The 22567-nt window shown below is 52.2% G+C and overlaps 2 protein-coding genes across 2 annotated transcripts in view; one reads left to right on the top strand and one right to left on the bottom strand.

The window, feature by feature from the left end:
- The window catches only part of LOC135813434 (MAM and LDL-receptor class A domain-containing protein 1-like), a 63556-nt gene that overhangs the window by 3943 nt on the left and 37046 nt on the right, over positions 1 to 22567 (bottom strand). The window contains exons 48-76 of the mRNA XM_065326531.1: positions 22312 to 22560; positions 22020 to 22067; positions 21513 to 21755; positions 20757 to 20810; positions 20193 to 20339; positions 19548 to 19816; positions 19256 to 19343; positions 18765 to 19010; positions 18056 to 18124; positions 17451 to 17597; positions 16690 to 16964; positions 16162 to 16246; positions 15376 to 15609; positions 14761 to 14934; positions 13608 to 14027; positions 13110 to 13235; positions 12602 to 12748; positions 12028 to 12258; positions 11377 to 11565; positions 10753 to 11016; positions 9901 to 10080; positions 9376 to 9516; positions 8736 to 8906; positions 8116 to 8268; positions 7705 to 7878; positions 2265 to 2402; positions 1665 to 1829; positions 717 to 857; positions 95 to 265 (exon numbers count right to left, since the gene is read on the bottom strand). Of these exons, the coding sequence (XP_065182603.1) occupies positions 95 to 265; positions 717 to 857; positions 1665 to 1829; positions 2265 to 2402; positions 7705 to 7878; positions 8116 to 8268; positions 8736 to 8906; positions 9376 to 9516; positions 9901 to 10080; positions 10753 to 11016; positions 11377 to 11565; positions 12028 to 12258; positions 12602 to 12748; positions 13110 to 13235; positions 13608 to 14027; positions 14761 to 14934; positions 15376 to 15609; positions 16162 to 16246; positions 16690 to 16964; positions 17451 to 17597; positions 18056 to 18124; positions 18765 to 19010; positions 19256 to 19343; positions 19548 to 19816; positions 20193 to 20339; positions 20757 to 20810; positions 21513 to 21755; positions 22020 to 22067; positions 22312 to 22560 (5139 nt within the window). The remainder of the gene's footprint in view (positions 1 to 94; positions 266 to 716; positions 858 to 1664; positions 1830 to 2264; positions 2403 to 7704; positions 7879 to 8115; positions 8269 to 8735; positions 8907 to 9375; positions 9517 to 9900; positions 10081 to 10752; positions 11017 to 11376; positions 11566 to 12027; positions 12259 to 12601; positions 12749 to 13109; positions 13236 to 13607; positions 14028 to 14760; positions 14935 to 15375; positions 15610 to 16161; positions 16247 to 16689; positions 16965 to 17450; positions 17598 to 18055; positions 18125 to 18764; positions 19011 to 19255; positions 19344 to 19547; positions 19817 to 20192; positions 20340 to 20756; positions 20811 to 21512; positions 21756 to 22019; positions 22068 to 22311; positions 22561 to 22567) is intronic.
- Positions 4230 to 7003, top strand: LOC135814759 (uncharacterized). The gene is made up of 2 exons (XM_065327927.1): positions 4230 to 6331; positions 6390 to 7003. Exon 1 carries the CDS (start codon positions 4230 to 4232, stop codon positions 5532 to 5534), a length of 1305 nt encoding a protein of 434 aa, XP_065183999.1. The 3' UTR covers positions 5535 to 6331; positions 6390 to 7003.

The raw sequence follows: 22567 nt of genomic DNA, 5'->3' as shown, positions 1-22567 counted from the left end.
ACTGTACATGATAGTACTCATGTCCCAGCTAGCCAGGTGATGGTCTGTGCGCTAGTTAGGCATTTCTGCATGCCACCACTGTACATGTACTCACTCTTGCAGATACCGTCCGATCCACTCCATTGCCTGTTGATCTGGCAGACGCGGACGGAGGAGCCCTGCAGCGTGTACGGCGCCTTGCAGGAGACGATGACGTTGGCGCTGTACCCGCGGCTAGTGCCCTGAAGTTTACCATTGGCCGGTGCGACGAGAGGTGCGCAAGCAGCTGCAAGAAACACACCAGCACCACGCGATCAAGGAAAGGTATGCACTTTAGTGTCAGTAGGTGTATGTGTACGTGTATGTGTGTGTGTGTGTGTGTGTGTGTGTGTGTGTGTGTGTGTGTGTGTGTGTGTGTGTGTGTGTGTGTGTATGTGTATGTATATGTGTGTGTGTGTGTATATTGCCATGCCTAGAGGCTTGCCTTATCTTGATAAAGATCTGGTGTGGGTCGCAATGACTAAGACTAGAGAATCTACATTTTTGGATAGGCAAGTTGTGTGTGCGCATGCACACCCACACACACACATGCACATGCACACACACACATACCATACCACACACACACACACACACACACACACACACACACACACACACGCACACACACACGCACACACACACCAGTCGTGCATGTACTGTGTGACTACGCTGCGGTGGCGTGCACGCATACTTACATCCGGTGCCGGCTGACGGGCAAGTAGCTTCATCTGAGCCGTCGGTACAGTCCGCGACACCGTCACAGATCTGCGACGGCAGGACACAGCCAGCCTGGTTGAGGCATTTCACTGTGGTCGTGGCCGTGCAAGTTGTAGGATCTACAACAGTAAGAGAGCAGCAGTGTGTAGTTAGATGGTGGCAAGTGCTGGTGCCGGGTACAGCGTCTGATGTGCTGTAATCTTGTCGGTGAGCAAGAGACCGAGCAAGCCCAGTCGAGCACTACAGTATGCCATGGAAATGAACTTACGTGTACACACGTGTAATAGTGCACATGTAGTAGTGCACATGTAGTAGTGCACATGTAGTAGTGCTGCAGTGCACGTGTCACTGTGCATACTGTACAATCATGTACACTCAAACGCCTCTTATCCGGACGCCTCAGATACGGGCACGTCTCTCTACCGGGCACCTTCAGCTTGAGGGCCTATAGCACAAATGCTTCGAATTTGGGGTTTTTGAACTTTTTTTCGTGTGTGGAAGTGCTTATGTTTCACTGCCAACCTATGTAATCCACACATTTTTATCAATGGGTTCCTTTTGTATCCTCAACATGTGCAATACGTGCAAATAAACTTCTTCAAAAAACGATATGATACATGGTAGATGAGTTATCCTGAGATACGGGCAAATCTGAGATACGGGCAGTGCCCGGTCCCAAGGTGCCCGGATAAGAGACGTCCGAGTGTACTACACTACTGCTCAATGAAATCCAGTCGAGTTTCTCAAGTACACGCTGGGTGCCGGGCCCCTAAATTTAACAAATGCACTACTGGAAACCCTATGTCTGTACATGTCCATGTATCAGCTCATCGGATTGGGCTAAACTGGAACCCCCCTGCAGAGAACTCTGGATCTGCCCCTGCAATGCATTCATTGCCGGTGAGCCCGTTTGTCATGACCCTTACGGATGCACTTTGGAGGACCCTGGTCCCAGACGCCGCTGCGACACTGGATGGTGAGCGGACCCTGCAGCTGGTATGGTGTAGTGCAGCCAAAGACGAGGATTGCTCCGGAGCTTGTCGATGCACCCTGAATGTAGCCGTGGACTGGAGCGGTGATCTTGGGGCAACCTGCAGCGTAACACAGCCGAAGGAAAGGACAGGAGAGAAACAATTCATTCTGGTCACTTACTACGTGCATGGAGCACATTGCGGACTTACTACGTGCATGGAGCACATTGCAGAGTTTAAGTTTGAACGCCTGTCTCAAGTACAAGTACGTGAATGAATGAATTCTCACCCGCCATTAGGTTACATGCATGCTAGTGCATGGCAGCAGCAGCAGCAGCACTATACACGTATGACTCATCAAGTCAGTGGAGTGTTCAAGTGTGTGTACTAGGCTCTGCACCTTGGCGTATTGAGCACTGTCACGAGCGACCGCGACTCTCTCTCTCTCTCTCTCTCTCTCTGTGTGAATGTGACTCATCGAGTCATAATGAGAAACTACATGTAACATATCATACACGAATAAACCCATGGCCTGGTGCTGCACATACTACCTACCCTTGGCAGTGATGTTGCAGTGAAGCTCGTCGGATCCGTCCGTGCAGTCGTTAATGTTGTCGCACTGGTCTGCCGCCTTGTAGCACGCCTGTGTGGTCAGACACGCCAGGTAGCCGGACGCACACTGCGGACTGTTCACTGCACACGTGTACAGGCACACAGAGCAAGCACATGCACAGACACACAAAGCAAAAAACACGCACAGACACGCAAAGGGCTCGTCAAGGCAATGTGCACCGCGCCAGCCTACCTATTTAAAACCACAGTCGTCGTCCTGAGAACACCATGTTGTGCAAGTTTTGCGTAGCTAAAGTATGTTAACGCGGTGACGTAATGTTTTCACTGTATGCTGATGTCTATCACGCGCGTGTTCGCGGCAGCTCACGGATGCGCCGTTGTGCGCATGCGCAAACTCTCCCAGCAGCTCGCTTTGCATACGTACACCCTTCAGCAGCCTTCGTGCCTGGCTCTCTTTGTTAGTTGCATTGGCTCGCATGACTCTTGCTCCGTGTTTTCAAACTCCGGAGTTCTTCAGTTCTGTTCAGACTTCCTTGTACAAGGTGACATCGTCGTTTCGGTCTCTTGTTGCCTAGTTGTGGTGTCCAGTCCCTGGGCGGGCTGGAATTCTGAGTGCTGTATCCGCGGAGTGGTTTACTCAAATTTTCTCAAATTTTCCCACGCTGAGGCAAGAGATGTCGCGCAGGTCCGCCAGGTCATCTTCTAGCCCCTACGCTAGAGCAACATCCTCCCCTGCTCCTGGAACCACCCAGGCCAGAGCCCCGGCCCAGAACCTCGCGCCGCCTCGTGCTCCTCGTGCTTCGGCTCTACCTGGCCAAGTGCCTCCGTCTCAGTCAATGCCGGCCGGCCACCCACCCCAGCCCACGCTGGCGAGCCAGATCTCCGCCGCCGTGGCTGTTGCTATTCAGCCTCTGGCCGACAAGGTTACCCTGCTGGAGCAGGCTGGCGCAGCCCAACTCGCCGGCCCAGGAACTGGCGTAAACTCGGGACTCGCTCATGTTCCGACGTTCAGCGGGGCCTCGCTTTGTGCTGCCGGATCAATCGCCACTGCAGCGCCGGTTTTACCAGTATCAGTACCGGCTGCCAGCCACCCGACACAACAGTGGCCGTCATCTGGAGACCTCCCCGTGGTGCCGCCTCGCCTTCGAGACCGGATTGTGCGAGGTGAGTTCACAGAATTAAGCGATTTGCTGCCTGAATCCCTGGGCTTCGAGGGGGATCATGATGTGATGCAACTCGACGTGGGCGCGGGCCGATCTGTGCAGCTCGTCCCCAAATCTTCCCACCGGCAACCCGCCAAACGACACATCTATGATCTTGCCACATGGGTGGAAGCGTTCACCACATACTCGAGGGTGCTGGCCGACGCCTCACCACAGCTGGCAGGTGATCTCTGGGCGTATCAGGCCATCATTGTCGATGCCAACGTCAGGTTCCACAATGATGCCTGGCTGTCCTACGACCGCAAATTCCGTATGGCCACGGCGTCCCTCCCTCACCGCTATTCCTGGTCCGTCATTGACCCGAACCTGTGGCAGTCTTGTCTCACGGGCCGTGGGCGGCCTCCGTGCCAGCGTTGCTCCATGGTCCATCCAAGTCAGCCCAGCAGCTGCCCCTTTCGTGGGGGGCTCCCAGCCCCAACAGCGCCTACGGGGAGCCAGTTCTCGCACCAGCCTGGCTTTGACGGCAAAGCCATCTGTCGTAATTTCAACTTCGGCAGCTGCTTGCTCTCCCCCTGCTCCAGAGCACACGTCTGCATCCAGTGCCGCGGCCGTCACCCCGCACGCCAATGCTCCAAGTCTGGTGACTCGACCAAGAAATAACTCTCACCCCAGTGGTGACGCTGCTTTATAGGTGCCCACTAGCACGCCTGTTCATGTTCAGCGCTTTATCAATCTTCCCTCTCCTCATCCAAATGCAGTATTTCGCTCTTATGGTTCACAAGGCATGCAGTATGGCTTTCGTATTGGCAGCTTTCGCCCCATTGCATCTTCTGTTATGTCTCCTAATCACTCTTCGGCTTGTGCTTGCCCTGCTGAGGTTACTACTCATCTGCTTAACTGTTGTGACCGCGGAGAAACTGCGGGCCCATTTGCATCTCCGCCATTCCCTCACATGCATATTTCTGGTTTGGGTGCTATCCCGAAGTCTGATGGCAAACTGCGTATCATCCACGACCTCTCGCCCCCTGCCGGCTCGAGTGTGAATGACGGTATATCTCGGGATGAATTCAGCCTGCAGTACGAAACTGTCGATACAGCTATCTCTCTGATCATGCAGGCAGGGTGTGGCGCTCTTTTGACGAAGGTCGACAGGAATGCATTCCGTCTCTGTCCTGTTGCCCCCTGTGACTGGCCTCTTCTGGGCATCTTCTGGCAGGGACAATTCTATCATGACAAAGTGCTACCATTTGGATTGCGTTCTGCACCATACATATTCGATAAATTCGCCACAGCAGTCCAGTTTATTCTCGAGGATGCATGCCACCTAAGCCAATTACTCCCCTACCTGGACGACTTTCTGAACGTTAGTCCGCCCCACCTGCCCGTTGCGGAACATCATCGCTCACATATCTTAGACATGCTCCGCTATTTGCAGATACCGGTGGCCTCTGAGAAAGTCGAAGGCCCATCCACATGTCTCACCTTCCTCGGCCTGGAGCTGGATTCGCTGACGTTTGAGATCCGGTTACCGTCCGCCAAACATGGGGCGTATCTCGGCAAAGTCAACGGCCTCCTTCAATCAGGCATGGCGTCCCGGCGCGAACTCGCCTCCGTGTTGGGCAATCTCTCGTTCGCGGCCCGGGCTATTCCTGTCGGTCGTACCTTCCTGAGGCGCCTGTACGACCTTGACCGTGCAACAAGCAACCTTCCAAAGCACAAGGTTCTCTCTGGCAATAGCACCGTCATCCAGGAGGACATACTCAGCTTCAGAGCGGCGGTACCTGGATTTCTGTCAGCAGCATGGCGTTGTGGCCCTGCCTGGAAGCGACGTTCCACTGTGCTACTACGCAGCCCTCCTCATGCGCACACTGCGGCCGGCCTCGGTTCGCACATATATGTCAGCCATCTGGAACTTACACGTCGAAATGGGCCTCGAGTACCCGAATCAGCCGACGTCCCTGCTGTCACGAGTGTTAAGAGGCATAGCCCGTTCGTCGGGACCTGGCCGCCCTCGTTTGCCTATCACAACACCCATCCTCCGGCAACTCTGCCAACGCCTCCAAGTTTCCTCCATGCGGCACTCAGTTGACCAGGCAATGCTGCAGTGCGCCTTCACCCTGGCCTTTTATGGCTTCCTGCGCTGTGGTGTGAGCTCACCTCGTTGACGTTTGGCAACGTGGCCCTGGACCAACAATCATTTCGTATCACCATCACGCTGCTGCAATCAAAGACGGACCCGGACGGTAGGGGCACGGTAGTCCACGTGGGCGGCTGTACCGATGTCATCAGCTGCCCTGTTACGGCGATGGTGCGGTACCTGACGGCAGTGTCGGCAGAGTCCCAATCTCCTAGAGATCAGCTGCTCGTCTACCACAATGGCCAGCCTCTGACACGAGCGGACGTCACGAGGGAGGTGCGGACCCTCCTACCGCTTTGTGGGATTACAGATCCGTCCAGCTATGCCAGCCACTCATTCCGGATCGGAGCAGCCACGTCTGCAGCTATCGCAGGCGTACCAGAGCACGTGATCCGCCATATGGGGCGATGGCGCAGCGACGCCGTGCTGCGCTATATCCGTGTTGAGCCATCCGAGGTGCGGCTAGTATCAGAGAAGCTAGCCACAGTGAGTGACTGACCAGTAGCGCTGCACCTTGACGAATGTCTCCTCCGGTATACATACCAACTCTCAGTACCGCTATCGGTACCTAGATTTCTTGACTGCTAGCAGCTCCTGCTATACTCCTCGTTCAATGCTCGCGTTATTTCTGAGCACTGACTTATTTGGTTGGCCCACCAGGGTAACTAGCTTGGGCACTGAACTCTCAGTAGCTGGCAGCATTCTCTCTACTCTCCCGAATCACTCTATTCGGTTACTGCCCTTGGCAGGTCAGCCGCCATTTCGGTCTCACTCCGAATCACTCTATTCGGTTACTGCCCTTGGTAGGTCAGCCGCCATTTCGGTCTCACTCTCGGTCCCCGCCTCTGTCGGGTCGGCCGCCTCCATGGTTACACACTGCCAGCTCCTTCGCCCAGTTACCCTGTGGTGCCAACCAACTACTGCTGTGTCTGTGTGTGGGTCGTGTATGCCTCCGCGTACGGAGCATGCGTTAATGCAAGTTTTGCGTAGCTAAAGTATGTTAACGCGGTGACGTAATGTTTTCACTGTATGCTGATGTCTATCACGCGCGTGTTCGCGGCAGCTCACGGATGCGCCGTTGTGCGCATGCGCAAACTCTCCCAGCAGCTCGCTTTGCATACGTACACCCTTCAGCAGCCTTCGTGCCTGGCTCTCTTTGTTAGTTGCATTGGCTCGCATGACTCTTGCTCCGTGTTTTCACCCACCCACCCACACCGACTTCATTGTGTTACAATTCTTATTCTGTAGCACCCCGCTTATACTACTAACCTCATTCGTCTTCCAAACTCACTCTGCTAAACAAAAACAAGCAGGGATTGGGCACTGAACTCTCAGTAGCTGGCAGCATTCTCTCTACTCTCCCGAATCACTCTATTCGGTTACTGCCCTTGGCAGGTCAGCCGCCATTTCGGTCTCACTCCGAATCACTCTATTCGGTTACTGCCCTTGGTAGGTCAGCCGCCATTTCGGTCTCACTCTCGGTCCCCGCCTCTGTCGGGTCGGCCGCCTCCATGGTTACACACTGCCAGCTCCTTCGCCCAGTTACCCTGTGGTGCCAACCAACTACTGCTGTGTCTGTGTGTGGGTCGTGTATGCCTCCGCGTACGGAGCATGCGTTAACACCATTCTTTGTCTTCAAGTGCTCCACCGTTGTCACCAATCCACTACACTAGCTTGTGCTGCTCAAGATTTAAAGGAGTACAGTCAACTTCGCTTATAACGACACTCGGCGGGGCATCAGAAAAGTGTCCTTATTCGCGAAGTGTCGTTATAGCCGAAGTCTCATTATGTTTGTCACTGTTGGATGGGACTTTGCTCTGGGTATGAAAATTATGTCGTTATTCGCGAATTGTCGTTATATCCGCTGTCGTTATTTGCCAAGTTGACTGTATCTTGGAATTAAGACAGAGCAGTGTGAGTGTGCACGTGCGTGCGTGTGTGTGTGTGTGTGTGGGCACGTGCGTGTGTGTGCGCGCGCGTGTGTAGACATGTGAAGCATTGTACACAAACCAAAATCAACGTGTCCCTGAGTTCACTACTCTGCCAGTGAGCCCACACAGTGAAACAACACAATGGCCCAGTGCACATGCGCCGCACACAGCATTGCGATATGGTCACTCACGTGTGCAGAATGCTGGGAATCCGCTCCAGGTGCCATCGTCTTGGCAACGGCGAACACTGGATCCCTGAAGTACGTACGGCGCATTGCAGCCAAAGGCAACATAGCCAAACTTGTCAGTAGCATTTCCCTGGATGTAGCCATTCGGTGGTGAACTGAGTGGACTGCAGAGCTGGCCTGTTCAGCGTAGTAGATACACAAAATACCAGAGAGTCAGATAACTGTAATAGCATGAGGATGTGTGTGTGTGTGTGTGTGTGTTTGAGAGAGAGAGAGAGAGAGAGAGAGAGAGAGAGAGAGAGAGAGAGAGAGAGAGAGAGAGAGAGAGAGAGAGAGAGAGAGAGAGTAAAATAGAGCAATGTTTTAATGCCAAGTTTCCCAATCCCTGTCTGATAGCAACACGTTGTTCCTCACCTGGAGCGGGCGTGGTGATGTTTGCGGCCGTACATCCAATCTCATCGCTGGCGTCCGGACAGTCTGGGTAGTTGTTGCAGACCTTGGTCTTGTCAATGCACGTAGCTCCGTCGGCACAGCGCTTCTCGTAGTACAGGCACTGCTTGAACGGCACTGAACACACGCATGGCGGTGGCATAAAGTACAACATGGATAATACTGATGAGATGCACTTTGTCATGTCTCTAGCATGCAGCACTACGAACAGGTGATAATGACCAACAGCATGTACTATATACTCGTAGCCATCTGTTAGCCATTTTCTTAGGACCTTTAGCGCTTCCCCCCCCCCCCCCTCCCTCCCCTCCCTCCAGGACTATATGTAGAGTGAGACCTGTCTGAAGCAACCTTTCAAGGGTCCTTACAAATGTGGTCCCCGTGTACAGGTGGTCTCCTTATCCAGGGTCAATTGACTGGAAATGGCATCCTTTGTTTCTGGTCGTAGCGGTCTTCTTGGACAGGTGGTCACCTTATCAGAGTGGTTCCCTTGACAGGTTTTTACTGTATTCTAGACAGGAACAACACAGTTGGTGTATAGCTGGGGTGTGTGTGTGTGGGAGATCTTCTTCCAATGTACTTACACGAGCACTGTCCAACTTGTCCGTCCCAGGTGCCGTTGAGTCCACAGGTGCGGCGCACAACGCCCTGATACACGTACGGGTCGTAGCACTGGTAGATGATTGTGGCACCGATGCTGGTGCTGTTCTTGGCGATGTAGCCGTTCTTGGGTGCGTCGAGTCCGGGGCATCCAGCTGTGCAGTGCATATAACATGCACAAACGCATACACACAAACACACACACACACACGCGCGCGCGCACACGCACACGCACACACCGTGATTGTTTGCAACACAGTTTCTGGGCAGAGTGCTAGGTTGTTTTGGAGAAACCAAGCTAGCCCATTAATTTAACCGATGGCTGCAGTCACTGGTACTTCAATGAGAGGATCTACGTTGAATTGAGTACTGTAGTTACGCAGAAGACAAACCCCTACCATCCACCGTGCTGTGTGTATTGTAAGTGCTTTGCTATGTGTGCTGAGATGATTATTTCATGGGCTATGTGTGTGTGTGTGTGTGTTTGTGTGTGTGTGTGTGTGTGTGTGTGTGTGTGTGTGTGTGTGTGTGTGTGCGTGCGTGTGTGTGTGTGTGTGTGTGTGTGTGTGTGTGTGTGTGTGTGTGTGTGTGATCACATGGTCACAGCAGTCTGTCTGTACATACCGGCTGTGGTTCCATTTCCGCAGTAGATCTCATCGGATTGGTCAGGGCAGTTGAAGATACCGTCGCACTCCGCTGATCGCGGATAGCAGGTAGAACTCTGCAAGCAGCGCACCTCGCCCAGCGAGCACTGTGGAATCGACTCTGCACACGTAGTAACCATGGATACAAAGACAGGTGAGAACAGGTGAGTGTTAACAGTGTGCATGTCCAATGGCACACTCATCATCTTAATTACAACTTTTTACTTTGTATAATCGTCACACGTACATGCGCGCAGTAGCACACGGAAATCACAATGCAGCTTCCTTCGGCAGCTAATTACGCCAGCACCCATGCTCATGCATACATGAACACACACACACACACACACACACACACACACACACACACACACACGCGCGCACACACACACACGCGCACACACACACACACACACACACACACACACGCACACGCACACGTGTACACACACACACACACACGCACGCACGCGCGTGCATGTGCCAACAGAGAAACACATCTTACGTGTGCAGATCGGTGTGACACCCTGCCAGACGCCGTTCGCCTGACACGTCAAGACGGAAGAGCCTTGGACAGAGTAGGGTGCGTAGCAGCCAAATACAACTGTGCTTTTAACTGTGAAGTTGACACTGGATGTCTGCATGTAGCCGTTGAGTGGCTTGTACAGTGACACACAGCGTGTCGCTGTAGAAGACATCAGAAAAGAAATAGACACAGTTATTGGTCATTGATCGCAATAGGGAAGGACGCGCACAGGCAAACGTCAAGCAGGTGCTAGCAATGGAAACCCGCAATCATTCATCGTATTCACCTTGTTGCATCACATGACCAGGAATGCCCCCCCCCCCCCCCCCCCCCAGGAATGTCTACCTCCTCAGGGGCGTAGGAGGGATTGTGGAAGTGGTACGACCGAAGGTGGGCGCGGCGGAAGGCCGTTTTGGAGGGGGGTCCAGGGGACCTCTCCCGGGAATTTTTTTGTAAAAAAGATACAAAATCCTGCGTTCTGGGACTCGACTGTGCAGTCCAGTCGAGTACAGTACGAGTACGACTGCAGATGCATGGCTGATCTACGAGTACAAGTCTAGAAAAAGGTCAAAGTCTGATGGGCATATACATCGATAGATCCTGATTTTTTTATTACGGTTTTGCACGTTCCGGACGGACCACACTTTTCGAAAAGTGGTACGACCATGGTCGTACCAGTCGTAGCGGGTGCTACGCCCCTGCTCCTGTAAGCACTTATCCAGCGGAATGCTTTGAAGAGGAACAGAATGAAAACTGTATGATCTATCGGGCAGACCGGAAAGACATGTATGATCTGTCGGGCAGACCGGAAAGACATGGCACAGCTCTTACCCATAAACAGTGTGAGGTCAAACTTGTCCTGGAAGAAGCCCATTCTGTAGAAGAATTGCCGAGTTGGGTTGGAGTCCCAGCGCACGCCAACGGAGCCGAACCGAAGTGCTGTTGACACAGTGCCCACACCACCAACTCCGCCATCTTGGTTGCCATAGATCCAGTCCCTGCCGCGGACCACTCTCACGCCCGAGGTGAACAGAGACTCAACCTCGTCGTCGGTCAGGAGCGAGAAGTCGATACCGACTGAGCCGTTCGCATGAGCTGTTAGCACACGGTGTGATAGCAGGAGACAATCACTTTCAGAGCACAGCATTACACACACGCACACACACACACACACACACACACGCGCGCGCGCGCGCACACTGTGTGGAGGGATGTCGTGTCGCTCTGCACTTATGATATAGCAGACAGCGGTAGTACTGTGAAGAGTGCAGCTGTCTTGTGCTCATCATGTATGTATCGTAATGGGTATCAATAATCTTCTAAAACATTTGAATTCTCGAAGTCCAGAAGCTATGCATTCAAGGTCACTGCATTCCGACAATGCGGGCTCTTAAGGATTTCTATTCACCGCTGAAAAGACTGCAGGAGAGTGCACGGGCCAGTGTCTTTACTTACGGGCGCACGTCGGCTCGACACTGGTCCAGGATCCATCACCCAGGCAGAGAGTGTGAGGAGCGCCTTGCAGCAAATAGCCGGGCCTGCAGCCGAACGTGGCCAGCGAGCCGAACTGTCTGTAGTCTGAGCCGACACTCTTGTAGCCGTGGGCAGGTATAGTCAGTGCGCGGCAGTGAGTGGTCGGTAGATCTGCATGTGAGCAGTAGAACAGTCATACAGACATATTAGTTACACGGACATCAAGCTCAGCAGCCACTTCGTAGTAGGAGTCGATTTGATAGCAGGAAGTAGCTTTGACGCAGTGATCAGCTGTGTACCAGTATATTAGTACAGGAGCTGGGATGTGTGCACAGGCATCGTAACATCACCACCTACTAGACAAAAAAAACACGGAATGACCAGCTGTCCTGCTGGCCATGTTTGGATGCACGAATTTATAATCTCTTTGTTTCTCGCCCCCCCCCCCCCCCCCCTCTCCCTCTCCCTCTCCCTCTCCCTCTCCCTCTCCCTCTCCCTCTCCCTCTCCCTCTCTCTCTCCCTCTCCCTCTCCCTCTCCCTCTCTCTCTCCCTCTCCCTCTCTCTCTCCCTCTCCCTCTCCCTCTCCCTCCCCCTCTCCCTCTCCCTCTCCCTCCCCCTCTCCCTCTCACTCACCTGACACCAGATAAAGATCATAAGAACCGCCAGCTCCCATGCGATACGTAAATGTTGCACCAGTGACGTCCCATTGGACGGTGACAAAGCCGCCGCTCAGTCCCGAGGTGATCGTTCCGGTTGAGAAGCCGTCCTGGAAACCGTATATCCAGTCCTTGCCACGCACCACGCGTGCACCGACAGGGAACTTGGCGGCAAGTACGGTGCCATTGTCACCAGTGTAGTCAGGGACTGCAGGGGAGAACAGATGCCAGCACAATGAGATAAGAGGTTGGGATATGATTAGTAATAGCATACACTGCCATTTTACATGTGTCCTATGCATGCTTTACGATTCTGATATGCACAGTTGCCTTGCGAGTGTGCTAACACTGATGAGTCACTGAGCTACGCCTTCACATGCACACAGACACACATACACACACGCACACACATGGGCACAGAGATACACACTTTCTCAAACACACAGACACACCGACAGACACGTACACACACACACACACACACACACACACACACATCGGCACACCGAGATACACACTTTCTCACGCCCGTGCCCGTGCACTACACTCACGTGTTCCAACGACTGGCTGAGAAGTGCACGCTGCCTCGTCAGAACCATCGCCACAGTCCCAGTAGAAGCCATCACATCGCTTGGCGCTTGCAATGCATTCTGTTCCCGATGCGCATGCGAACTGTGAGCTACTGCAGTTGACAGCAACTGTGGGCAAGAGAAAAGATCAGCAATCCAAGTATGTAGACGCGAGACCCTGTCAAAACCAGAATTACTACTAGTAATTGAGCAGTTTTAACTGGGCAGTAGGGTGGTCTGCTCAATCAATACACCGCAATGCCCTACCCATTAATGGGCATGCGTTGTTAGGGAAGATGTGGCTTGCACACACCTGTAGTCATTTCTTACTGATGATAAAGACAAGGAAGAACTGCAAAACAAGTGAGACGCGTAGAGTAGCTTGAAGCTCGCGAGGATGGCCTCGACTTCTCTGAACCGGTTCAACGTGACATGCATTGCTGCTGCTGCAGTGCATCCAGGGCTTCATGCTGTGCCAGTGGACACTCACCTGGTCCGCTTGGGCAACCTGCTTCGTCGGAGTTGTCCGGGCACTCGAATGGGATCTGGTTGCAGCGTGCTGTGCTGCTGACACACAGGCCACCGGCACACTGGTATTGCGTGCTGTTGCATCTCACTGGACAAAGCAAGAAGAAAGCCGTCAAACAAACACGATGACGCCAGGCAGCGGCAACAGTACAAGGTACCAACAAGGAACCCCTGGCTATTTCCACAACCATGCTTTTAGAGCTTGTGTTGTATTGGGGTATCAGTGTTGAATGGTGCGTTGGCTAAAAAGAGCCAAACTATGCAAAATTGCCTATGTTACTGCATGGTCTCGTGCCGTTTCAATGCTGACACCTCGATGCGACACAAGCCTTGAGAAGATCCCACAGCTATGGTGTGCAATGTGGAGCGGAGCAAAGCAGATTGATAGTCTAAAGTTACTATGCTTGAGGCTTAGCTGCAAGCGTAGACAACAAGCACCAGTGCCCTGCTTGGTACTTACACAGGCACATCGGTACTAGTCCATCCCAAACGCCTGGCGAGTAGCACGTTCGTGTGGATGGTCCCTGCAGAGTGTATCCGGCATTGCAAGTGTACGTCACTGCTGTACCGAACACCACCGCGCTCGAGCTGATCTGTCCGTACGCCGGCGCTGCCAGCACTGGACAGGTCTTGGCCGTGTACAGGATCAAGTCGTACTTCTTCGTTGGCGGTCCCATGCGGTATGCGTACGTCTGTCCGTTGGCATCCCACTTGACCATCAGCATGCCAGTGGTGAAGTTCAGAGCGGTCTCGACCGTTCCTGGACCGTTGCCGTCCTGCAGTCCCCAGCTCCAGTCGACGCCGCGGATGACACGAGTTCCGACGGTGAAGATGGCGGCCAGCTCAGCAGGAGAGTACTGGGAGAATGTGGGCAGGGAGTCTGTGAACAGTGTAGTAAGTAGATGTACATATGAACAGTGTGGTAAGTAGATGCACACATACAGTAGTACCACATAACAACATTAAGATACATGTTTCAGTAGGACTATGCTCAAGGTATTGCTCTCTGCCTTAGACCAGTGTAATGATGACATTGTAGTGTGAAGCGAACTCCATGACAAGGGCAGTTTTCAGGCCTCTGACTGCAATCTGTTGAATACCTGACAGAGGAATGCACGGCAGTGTAGTTTAAAAAAAATTCTTTGAGTGATTGTGTGAGCCCGCATATGTGTGATGTGCAAACGGATGCCAACAGGGCAGGACAAGCTAGTATCTACCCTGATCAGGTACATTCCATGTCAGGGCCACTGCTGCCCACTCTGGCATTGTTTCCAGCTCTCTCTCTCTCTCTCTCTCTCTCTCTCTCTCTCTCTCTCTCTCTCTCTCTCTCTCTCTCTCTCTCTCTCTCTCTCTCTCTCTCTCTCTCTCTCTGTCTCTCTCTTTCTCTCTCTCTCTCTTTCTCTCTTTCTCTCTTTCTCTCTTTCTCTCTCTCTCTCTCTCTCTCTCTCTCTCTCTCTCTCTCTCTCTCTCTCTCTCTCTCTCTCTCTCTCTCTCTCTCTCTCTCTCTCTCTCTCTCTCTCTCTCTCTCTCTCTCTCTCTCTCTCTCTCTCTCTCTCTCTCTCTCTCTCTCTGCAATGCACCAAAACATACACCCAGCTGCTACAGACACTTACTCAGGCAAATGGCTTGTGATCCAGTCCAGCTGCCGCTGGTCTGGCAAGTTCTCATTTCAGAACCTTGCAAGAAGTAGCCGGTGTTGCAGGAGAAGTTTGCCTTGGCACCAAACAGCGACGACGTTCCCGTCTTCAGGCCATTGGTTGGTGTGGCCAGGTCTTCACAGCCGGTGACTGCATAGACACAACGGCAGGAAGCATCAGCGGGAAATGGATTGAGCAAATCAGCCTTATTGCAAATACTTACACCAGTCCACAGCTTGAAGCATTTGATTGAAGACTTTCACCAGGTTTGCAGGTCTGCAGGGTTGTCATTCTGGTGTAGTGGCGGCAATGCCCTCCGTGTATATTTCATGTCAATGCCATCACCCAACTGATGACCTTGGTATACATTACTTAGTGTTAGCTGCATGAGTCCTTTCCTCACTAGTAGTGCATGCTGCGCACATGTACATGTACATGCTACTCGGCTGCACCAATGTGTGGACATGCACACGTGCACATGTACATGCTACTCGGCTGCACCAATGTGTGGACATGCACACGTGCACATGTACATGCTACACGGCTGCACGAATGTGTGGACATGCACACACATGTTGTGTGTTCACTTACTGATGGCCAGCCACAAGTCGTACAGACCGTTGTAGCCCATGCGATAGTTGCCAACGTAGCCATAATCCCAGGTCACCTTGACCCAGCCACCCGATGTCAGAGCTCCGGTGATTGTTCCCAGCTGATGCTTGTCCTGGTCTCCCCAGCTCCAGTCTTTGCCGCGGACAACACGTGTGCCCACTGCAAACAGCTTGCCTATGGAGACCGACGGGTAGGTCGAATAGTCGGGATGACCTGTTGGAAGAGGGGAGGATCGGGGGTCACACGACGCATTAGTGACGGCGTATGGAGAGTCCTTGTGTACACGTATGTCAAGCATCCCATGCTTTGCACAGTACACTGTTCAGCAGCGCTTTGCAAGGAGTTAGCTATGGAAGAACAGACAGTCTAGCTAAGAGTTTTGCCTCCACATCAGCATCAGTAGACTTCAATTTCAGCATAGCATAGCATAGCGCAGTCGTGACCAAGGGTGGGTAAACTGGTTGCTAGTTGTTACCTGGGAACCCTATCTTCACCCTGATAATGGGCTAGGCCCGAAATTTTGGTGAAATGCTCAGATATTCGCAGTAAAGAGACCGTTTTGGAGTTGGAGAAGTGAAGCGTTAATCATGTGTAAGTGGCCGTGTTGGAGTTTACGGACAGTGAGAAAAGTTCAACCCAGAAAGCAGCGTGAATATGAGTAGGAGATCAGCACTGGATGGAAGACCTTGCACTGCTGTCCTGTCCAGCTAGTACATGCACTGGATCGGGGCTCTGTATAGCTACACAACTACACGATGAGCTTACCCTGGCAGCATCCATCACTCAGTGAGATGTCATCAAGAGCCAGATCACCATCAAATGAATTACCAGACACACCAGTGAACTCCAGCTGTGAAGGGCAGAGAGCAGAGAGCAGAGAGCAGAGAGCAGAGAGCGGAGAGCAGAGGGCAGAGAGCAGAGAGCAGAGGGCAGAGAGCAGAGAGCAGAGAGCAGAGAGCAGAGATCACAGTGAAGCGCTTTAACAACTCGTTGACAAACTGATGCACACGAGGATCCACCGAACGTATTATAATACAGTGATGCTACCGGGAAGAGAGACTAGCTGCGCAAGTAGCATGGGACCATGCCATGCACTAGCACAGGGTAGCCTGTCTAAGGCAACCACTCAAGGGGCCAGTTACAAATGTGGTCTCCGTGTACAGGCGGTCTCCGTATCCAGGATCATTTGACTGGAGGTAGCATCCCTTGGTCCTGCTTGTAGTGGTCCTCTGGGACAGGTGGTCACCTTATGAGAGTGGTCGCCTTGACTGGTTTTCACTGTACCATGCTTACCTGGAAGGCCGGGCTGTGTGCTGGGACGGAGAAGCTGCCAAACTCCCACTTGTCAGCATTGTCACCTGCCTTGTAGAAGGCCAGGCGGCGATGGATGCTGGTGGCGTTGCGAGTGCGCACGGTGACGTTTAGAGAGCCAACCGATGCGCCGTGCATGTGGTAGTAGAAGTTGATGCGGCAATGGTTGGTTGGAGGAGAGGCATACCATGGTGAGAGCAGAGTGGCAAAGTCACCCTGGACACGTGGGAATGACGTCTCAATGTACACGTAGTAACCTGAGACAGACCAAAGAGAAGAAGAGAAGATGTCAACAAGAGCATTTGACTTTCCGCAAGCAAGAACAAAAATAACTTCACATGCATGCCATTGAGCGCCGGCAAACAATCTGTGCGCTGCCGGGTTGATTCTTGCTGATAATAATGTCATATGCCGTGTATTGACATGATACGATCGTTCTCATGAAACAGTTACATGATTGTACTAGTGCCTGGTGAAGTCCTGCCTCTGATTTATATATGTACTTGGGCAAACTGTCGCCACTGTGACCAGTAGCTGGCGGATTCTTGTCTGTGATTCAGACAGTACTAGGTCTGATTCATAACCCAATACAATACGGGCCAGCAGTGCCCACTGCCGATGATGCTTCCCAGTATCACTGTCCTACTGCGAGAATGTCATAGCTTTGGCTGAGGCATGGACCGACTGGCTACCCTAACTAAGCACCTGTTTGCTCAGCCAAGCAGGCATGCACGCGCGCTCACCTGCTCTTGTCATGAGCGTGTGGTCAACGTCGGGGCCGGTATTGAAGGATGAAGTGGGTCCCTGTTGACGCGTCCAGTCGAATGTGTCGGTGGTGGACTGCTGGAACCCATTCAAGTCCTGCTCAAAGTTCTTCAGCTTGGTGCAAGCTATGGAGAAAAAAAGGCAAAGCATACATGTAACAGCAACGCAGTGAGAACACCACAGCACTGTACAATGGCAATACAGGCTCTATATTCACATGGCAGTGTCTCCTATTGGAAACTGTTACCAAACGACTCCAGTTGTAGTAAGGAACACTATTTTGTTTAGCGCATCCTCCCTCGGGCCTGGTCACACAAGCACCCGACAGGTCCAGGGGCGTAGCTGGTCCCCCCCCCTTTTAGGGGGGTGCACGGCCGCATATGTGTAGGATGGCTGGTGCGTGTCATTCATGGTCATTATGTGCATGCTGAACCTATGTCGACATTTTTAGAGGGGTGCACGTGCCCCATGCGGGCTGCGCACCTGCAAAAGGTGCTTACATGTAGGAGGAATTATCGGAGCTTGTGTGTATTTCTGAATGGTCTGATGTAAACAGTTGTGTTGGGAGTTATACTGATCTTACCTTGTGTAGCTGGCCGCACTGGTGGCAGAGTGGTAGCTGGTACAGTTGGGGCGATGCCCGAGTACAGGTCTGTGCCAATTCACATACACATATGCCCACACACGTACATACACGCGTACATACACGTGTACATACACGCGTACATACACGCGTACATACACGCGTACATACACGCGTACATACACACGTACATGCAAACACACACACACACGATCATAGTCGTGCTCACCTTCCTTATGCAACCCCCTTGCCCAGGCAGGCACAGCCTCGTAGCCAAACATGTACACACTAATATAGGTGTACAGTAGAGCTAATCAAACCAATGTCAATTTCGCATCATGCTCTCGTACGCTCAACAAACAAAAGTCCGGAAACGCTTTTCTAGTTGATGTGGTGATGCTCTCTCGCTGAAGGTAGCCACTCTAGCTTATACAGTACTGCCAGATAGCTTTAGCATCACCCCTTGCAGAGCAGTTCTGAAAGGGAATTAAGAGGAGAATTGTCATTGAGTGTGCAAATTTGAACTCGGATGGTGAGCCAATATAGTTTTGATGAAGAGCTAGGTGTCAGGCCGCCGAATGTCTCAGTACTCCTTGTCAGTTTTGTGCCATTTTGTCGCACTCGTTGACTGTATAAGATCTGGTTACGTTGGTGGACAGTTTGTCATAACTCGTAACATGTTGTCATTGTCATTGAGATGTGGACTTACCTTGAATGCGATAGAGATCATACTTGCCGTTGCCCATTCTGTAAGAGAAGGAGTTGCCATTGTCCCACAGGACCTGTACGGTCTGCGTTCCGGCAGTGACGGTTCTGGTGACCGTACCCTCGCCTCCGGGACCGCCGTCCTGCGCGCCCCACGCCCAGTCGCGGCCGCGCACCACGCGGGTGCCGACCGGGAACAAGGCGGCCAGCTGAGCCCAGAATGGCGCAATGCTGCCGTAGTTGGGTAGACCTGCAGACGACAGTTATCATAAGTACATGTCCGTACACACGTGGACATCTACACAATAGTTGTAATGCATGCAGGCTATGAGTGGCGATGTTACCCCCCCCCCCCCCCCCCCCCCCAAAGACAAACTGCTGAAAAGTAGACCATCACACCAATGGTATCCTGCACTGCAAAGAAGAGAGAGAGAGAGAGAGAGAGAGAGAGAGAGATTGGAGGGGAAAGATGAAAGAGGCAACATTGTTTCTTACTTGAGCTGCAGCATCCAGCTCCTTGGAAGACATCATCGATGGCAATATCACCTGTGAAGCTTGATCCAGCAATGCCAACGAATTTGAGCTGTTAACAGAACACATCAGCCACAGAATCCACCTCATAAAGTTTGTTTGTTTGTTAGTATTTCAGTTTTTTTGGCATGCATACAGTTTCTGTGTTAGAAGCAGCCCAACCATACACAGTGAGTATCTCATAGGCAATTTACAGAATTCCACACACACAGCATGTAGCAGTAGGTCTTGTAAGGCACTTTATCATTATCCAAACCTGGTAATTGCCCGTGACGATCTTGGAGACATTGACGAACGCCTGCACCCAGTAGTTGCCCACTTCTCCGGTGCGGTTGAAGGTCAAGACGTCAGCCTTACCCGGCTGCACAACGTACACTAGCAGGCTGCCGGTGGTGGTTCCGTACATGTGGTACCAGAAGCTCATCTGGCAGTGCTTGGTCGGCGGTGCGGGGTAGAGGGGCGACTGGAGACGCGCCGTGTCGCCCTGGACACGTGGGAACGATGTCTCGATGTACGCGTAGTAACCTGGAAACGGGGGGAGAGAGAGAGAGAAAGAGAGAGAGAGAGAGAGAGAGAGAGAGAGTGGCAGTGAAAGGGAGAGAAGCGGTTTGCTTAGAAAGTGCTTAGCTACACCATAATCTTAGCAGAAAGTTCTGAGTGCGTATGCGCGTTTATTCAGAGGAACCGTCTAGATACAAGCAGGGGTTGGTTTCATGTGAAAGCGGAGAGCAGATGACTAGGAAATATATGCATACTTGCACATGATGCATTCGGTGTGTGTGTGAACTGTGAAGGTGCTCAGGCAAAGGCGCCATATTTTCCAAGTGCAAGTGCGCGAGTACTGGTGCGAGCTACCATGTACGGGCACGGGTCATACTATTCCTGGCAACGCTGCACTGACCTCTAGAGTTTCCGAATGTGTGATCAGTGGTCGGACCAGTCGAGAAGGAAGCTGTGCTGCCGCTGGCCCTGGACCAGTCAAAGTCATCACCCGCCATGTTGGTGTAGCCTTGCCATCCAATTTCGTAGGTCACCGGATTGCCGCAAACTGTATGCAAAGACAGATAGCAAGCAGACATGTTGAGGTGTAGTTGAGGAGAATGCCGTGGGTGACCGGCTATTTCGCATGCTTTAGATCATTCCCAGGCCTAACTACTTTCAAGCAGTACATCACAACCTACCCTACCCTGCTCATGAAATATCAGCAAAGATGGCATAGTCGCGCCAAGTTATTTAAAATTCTGTCCGTTGGAAGATTTGTTAAAGATTGTTTTAGTGGGCACGTGATTAGGACCGCTGAAAGCCATGGTGTGTGTGTGTGTGTGTGTGTGTGTGTGTGTATGTGTGTGTGTGTGTGAGAGAGAGAGAGAGAAAGAGAAAGAGAGAGAGAGAGAGAGAGAGAGAGAAAGAAAGAAAGAGAGAGAGAGAGAGAGAGAGAGAGAGAGAGAGAGAGAGAGAGACTTACCGGAAGGAGCCTGTGTTGTCGGAAGGATAATGACAATGGTGGTCTTGCCGACGTCTGCACACAACGGAACACAGCAGAGGAGCATTATCAACAGTCTTGTAAAGACACAGTACCCATTTGGCGGCACTGGCTATTGGCGTACTGGTTGAGTGGCACCTCTATCCCCCATGACACCACTGCACTGCGCCTCTCTACTTTCTCCTACGGTCCACTGTTCACGCATAGCCAATAGGACGTGTGGCACAGAACAATAGAGTGGTTTCACATCTTGGTCATGTGACTATGTACATGTAAATTTGTGCGGAAAGTGGCAATGTGGCCGACATGGCCGACATCACTTTGACCCATAGATGTGGGGGTTGACTGGAGTTGGGGCCAACATGGCTGCCCCATGGCATGTGGTCATGTGACATATGTGCAACCATTCCATAGCACCAGTGCCGTGATCATCAGAGGGGCAGCATCAGGTAACAGAAGTTGTTTTTTAACCTTTTTTTGTGTTTTACTTCGCAAAATCCAAACGGCAATTTCTTCCAAATAACAAGGTTGCGAAGAGGGAAGAAAATACTGACTCTGGTCTGCACAGTACACTCTGACTGAATGACCCTGGCTAGCCCTGGCTGGCCAGTCAACAATTCCCGCTGGGCTGTCTTCAACTCGAAGCCGCATCATCAACATTGACTCAGAGTGACCTACAGCACACCTGGCACAGCAATGATGTAATCATGACGTCATTAATGTGCGGTGAGCACTTACCAGCGACACGGCACAGGTCAAACTTGCCGGAGGAGCCCAGGCGGTAGGTGTTTGTGTTCTTGTTGGCAGTCCATTGGACGGAGACCAGTCCACCGAGAACGTGCGACACCGTCACTCCTGGTCCGCCGCCATCTTGGCTTCCGTAGCTCCAGTCCTTGCCGCGCACGACGGCCGTGTTGTTGCTGAACGCGTAGGCGACTTGCGCAGCCGACAGGGTAGTGTAGTCGGGGCAAACCAGACCAGCTGTACATGAGAATAGGTGTGCACAGAGACAGTAACTTACATTAATCGCACACAGACAGTACGTTGACTGCACTCTACCGCCGGACTCTGCTACTTCACTGCCACTGCTATCATTTCCATTGCCCAATTTCCACTGCAAGGAGTCAAATCACATCGATACACTCTCAAGATGTTGAGAGGTTTAATAATAGTAAGGTGCACAGAGCACCTGAGCACCACTCACACACAATTCTGCACCAAGACATTTGAGTGTAGTTTCCTTACGTGTAGTTGTTGCTGGTGGCCAGATGGTCGCAGGTCCATTGACAATATCTGCATTGGTACAAACACGGACACATTGTCATTTGGTCATCAACATAAGAAAGTCAAGTTTTTTTTCCCAATGCCAGATGCAATGGAAGAGGTGTCTATTGCAGCGTTGCATGTTTTCTGTAAACGTTCACATTGAGAAAACAGTGGATTGGCAGCTTGACCAGGTAGGAGGAATTGCACCACCCTTCTCCGCCATCTGTAGCAGCCTTATCACGGAGATAGCAACACCTGACAATTTACTCACCGTCAACTCTGCACAAGTCGAATGTGGTTCCGTCGATCCTGTATCTGTAGGTGGTGGTGTTGTCGCTGTCCCAGACAACGGATACCAGTGTGAAGAGTGATGTATAACCCACTGTGATAGTACCGGGTCTGCCCGCACCGCCGTCCTGGCTGCCCCACTGCCAGTTCTGTCCTCGCACGACGCGTGTGCCCGTCTTGAACAGAGCAACGAGCTGGGGCTTGCTGTAAAGCGAGTACCGTGGGCATTTAGCTGTGGA

Source organism: Sycon ciliatum, chromosome 4, assembly GCF_964019385.1.
Source record: "Sycon ciliatum chromosome 4, ocSycCili1.1, whole genome shotgun sequence".
NCBI lineage: Eukaryota > Metazoa > Porifera > Calcarea > Leucosolenida > Sycettidae > Sycon > Sycon ciliatum.
This window is presented reverse-complemented; position numbering and strand designations above follow the sequence as displayed.

What these genes read in the sequence shown, in the direction of transcription:
- LOC135814759 (XM_065327927.1), top strand. Translation starts at nt 4,230, where the DNA reads ATGCAGTATGGCTTTCGTATTGGCAGCTTTCGCCCCATTGCATCTTCT.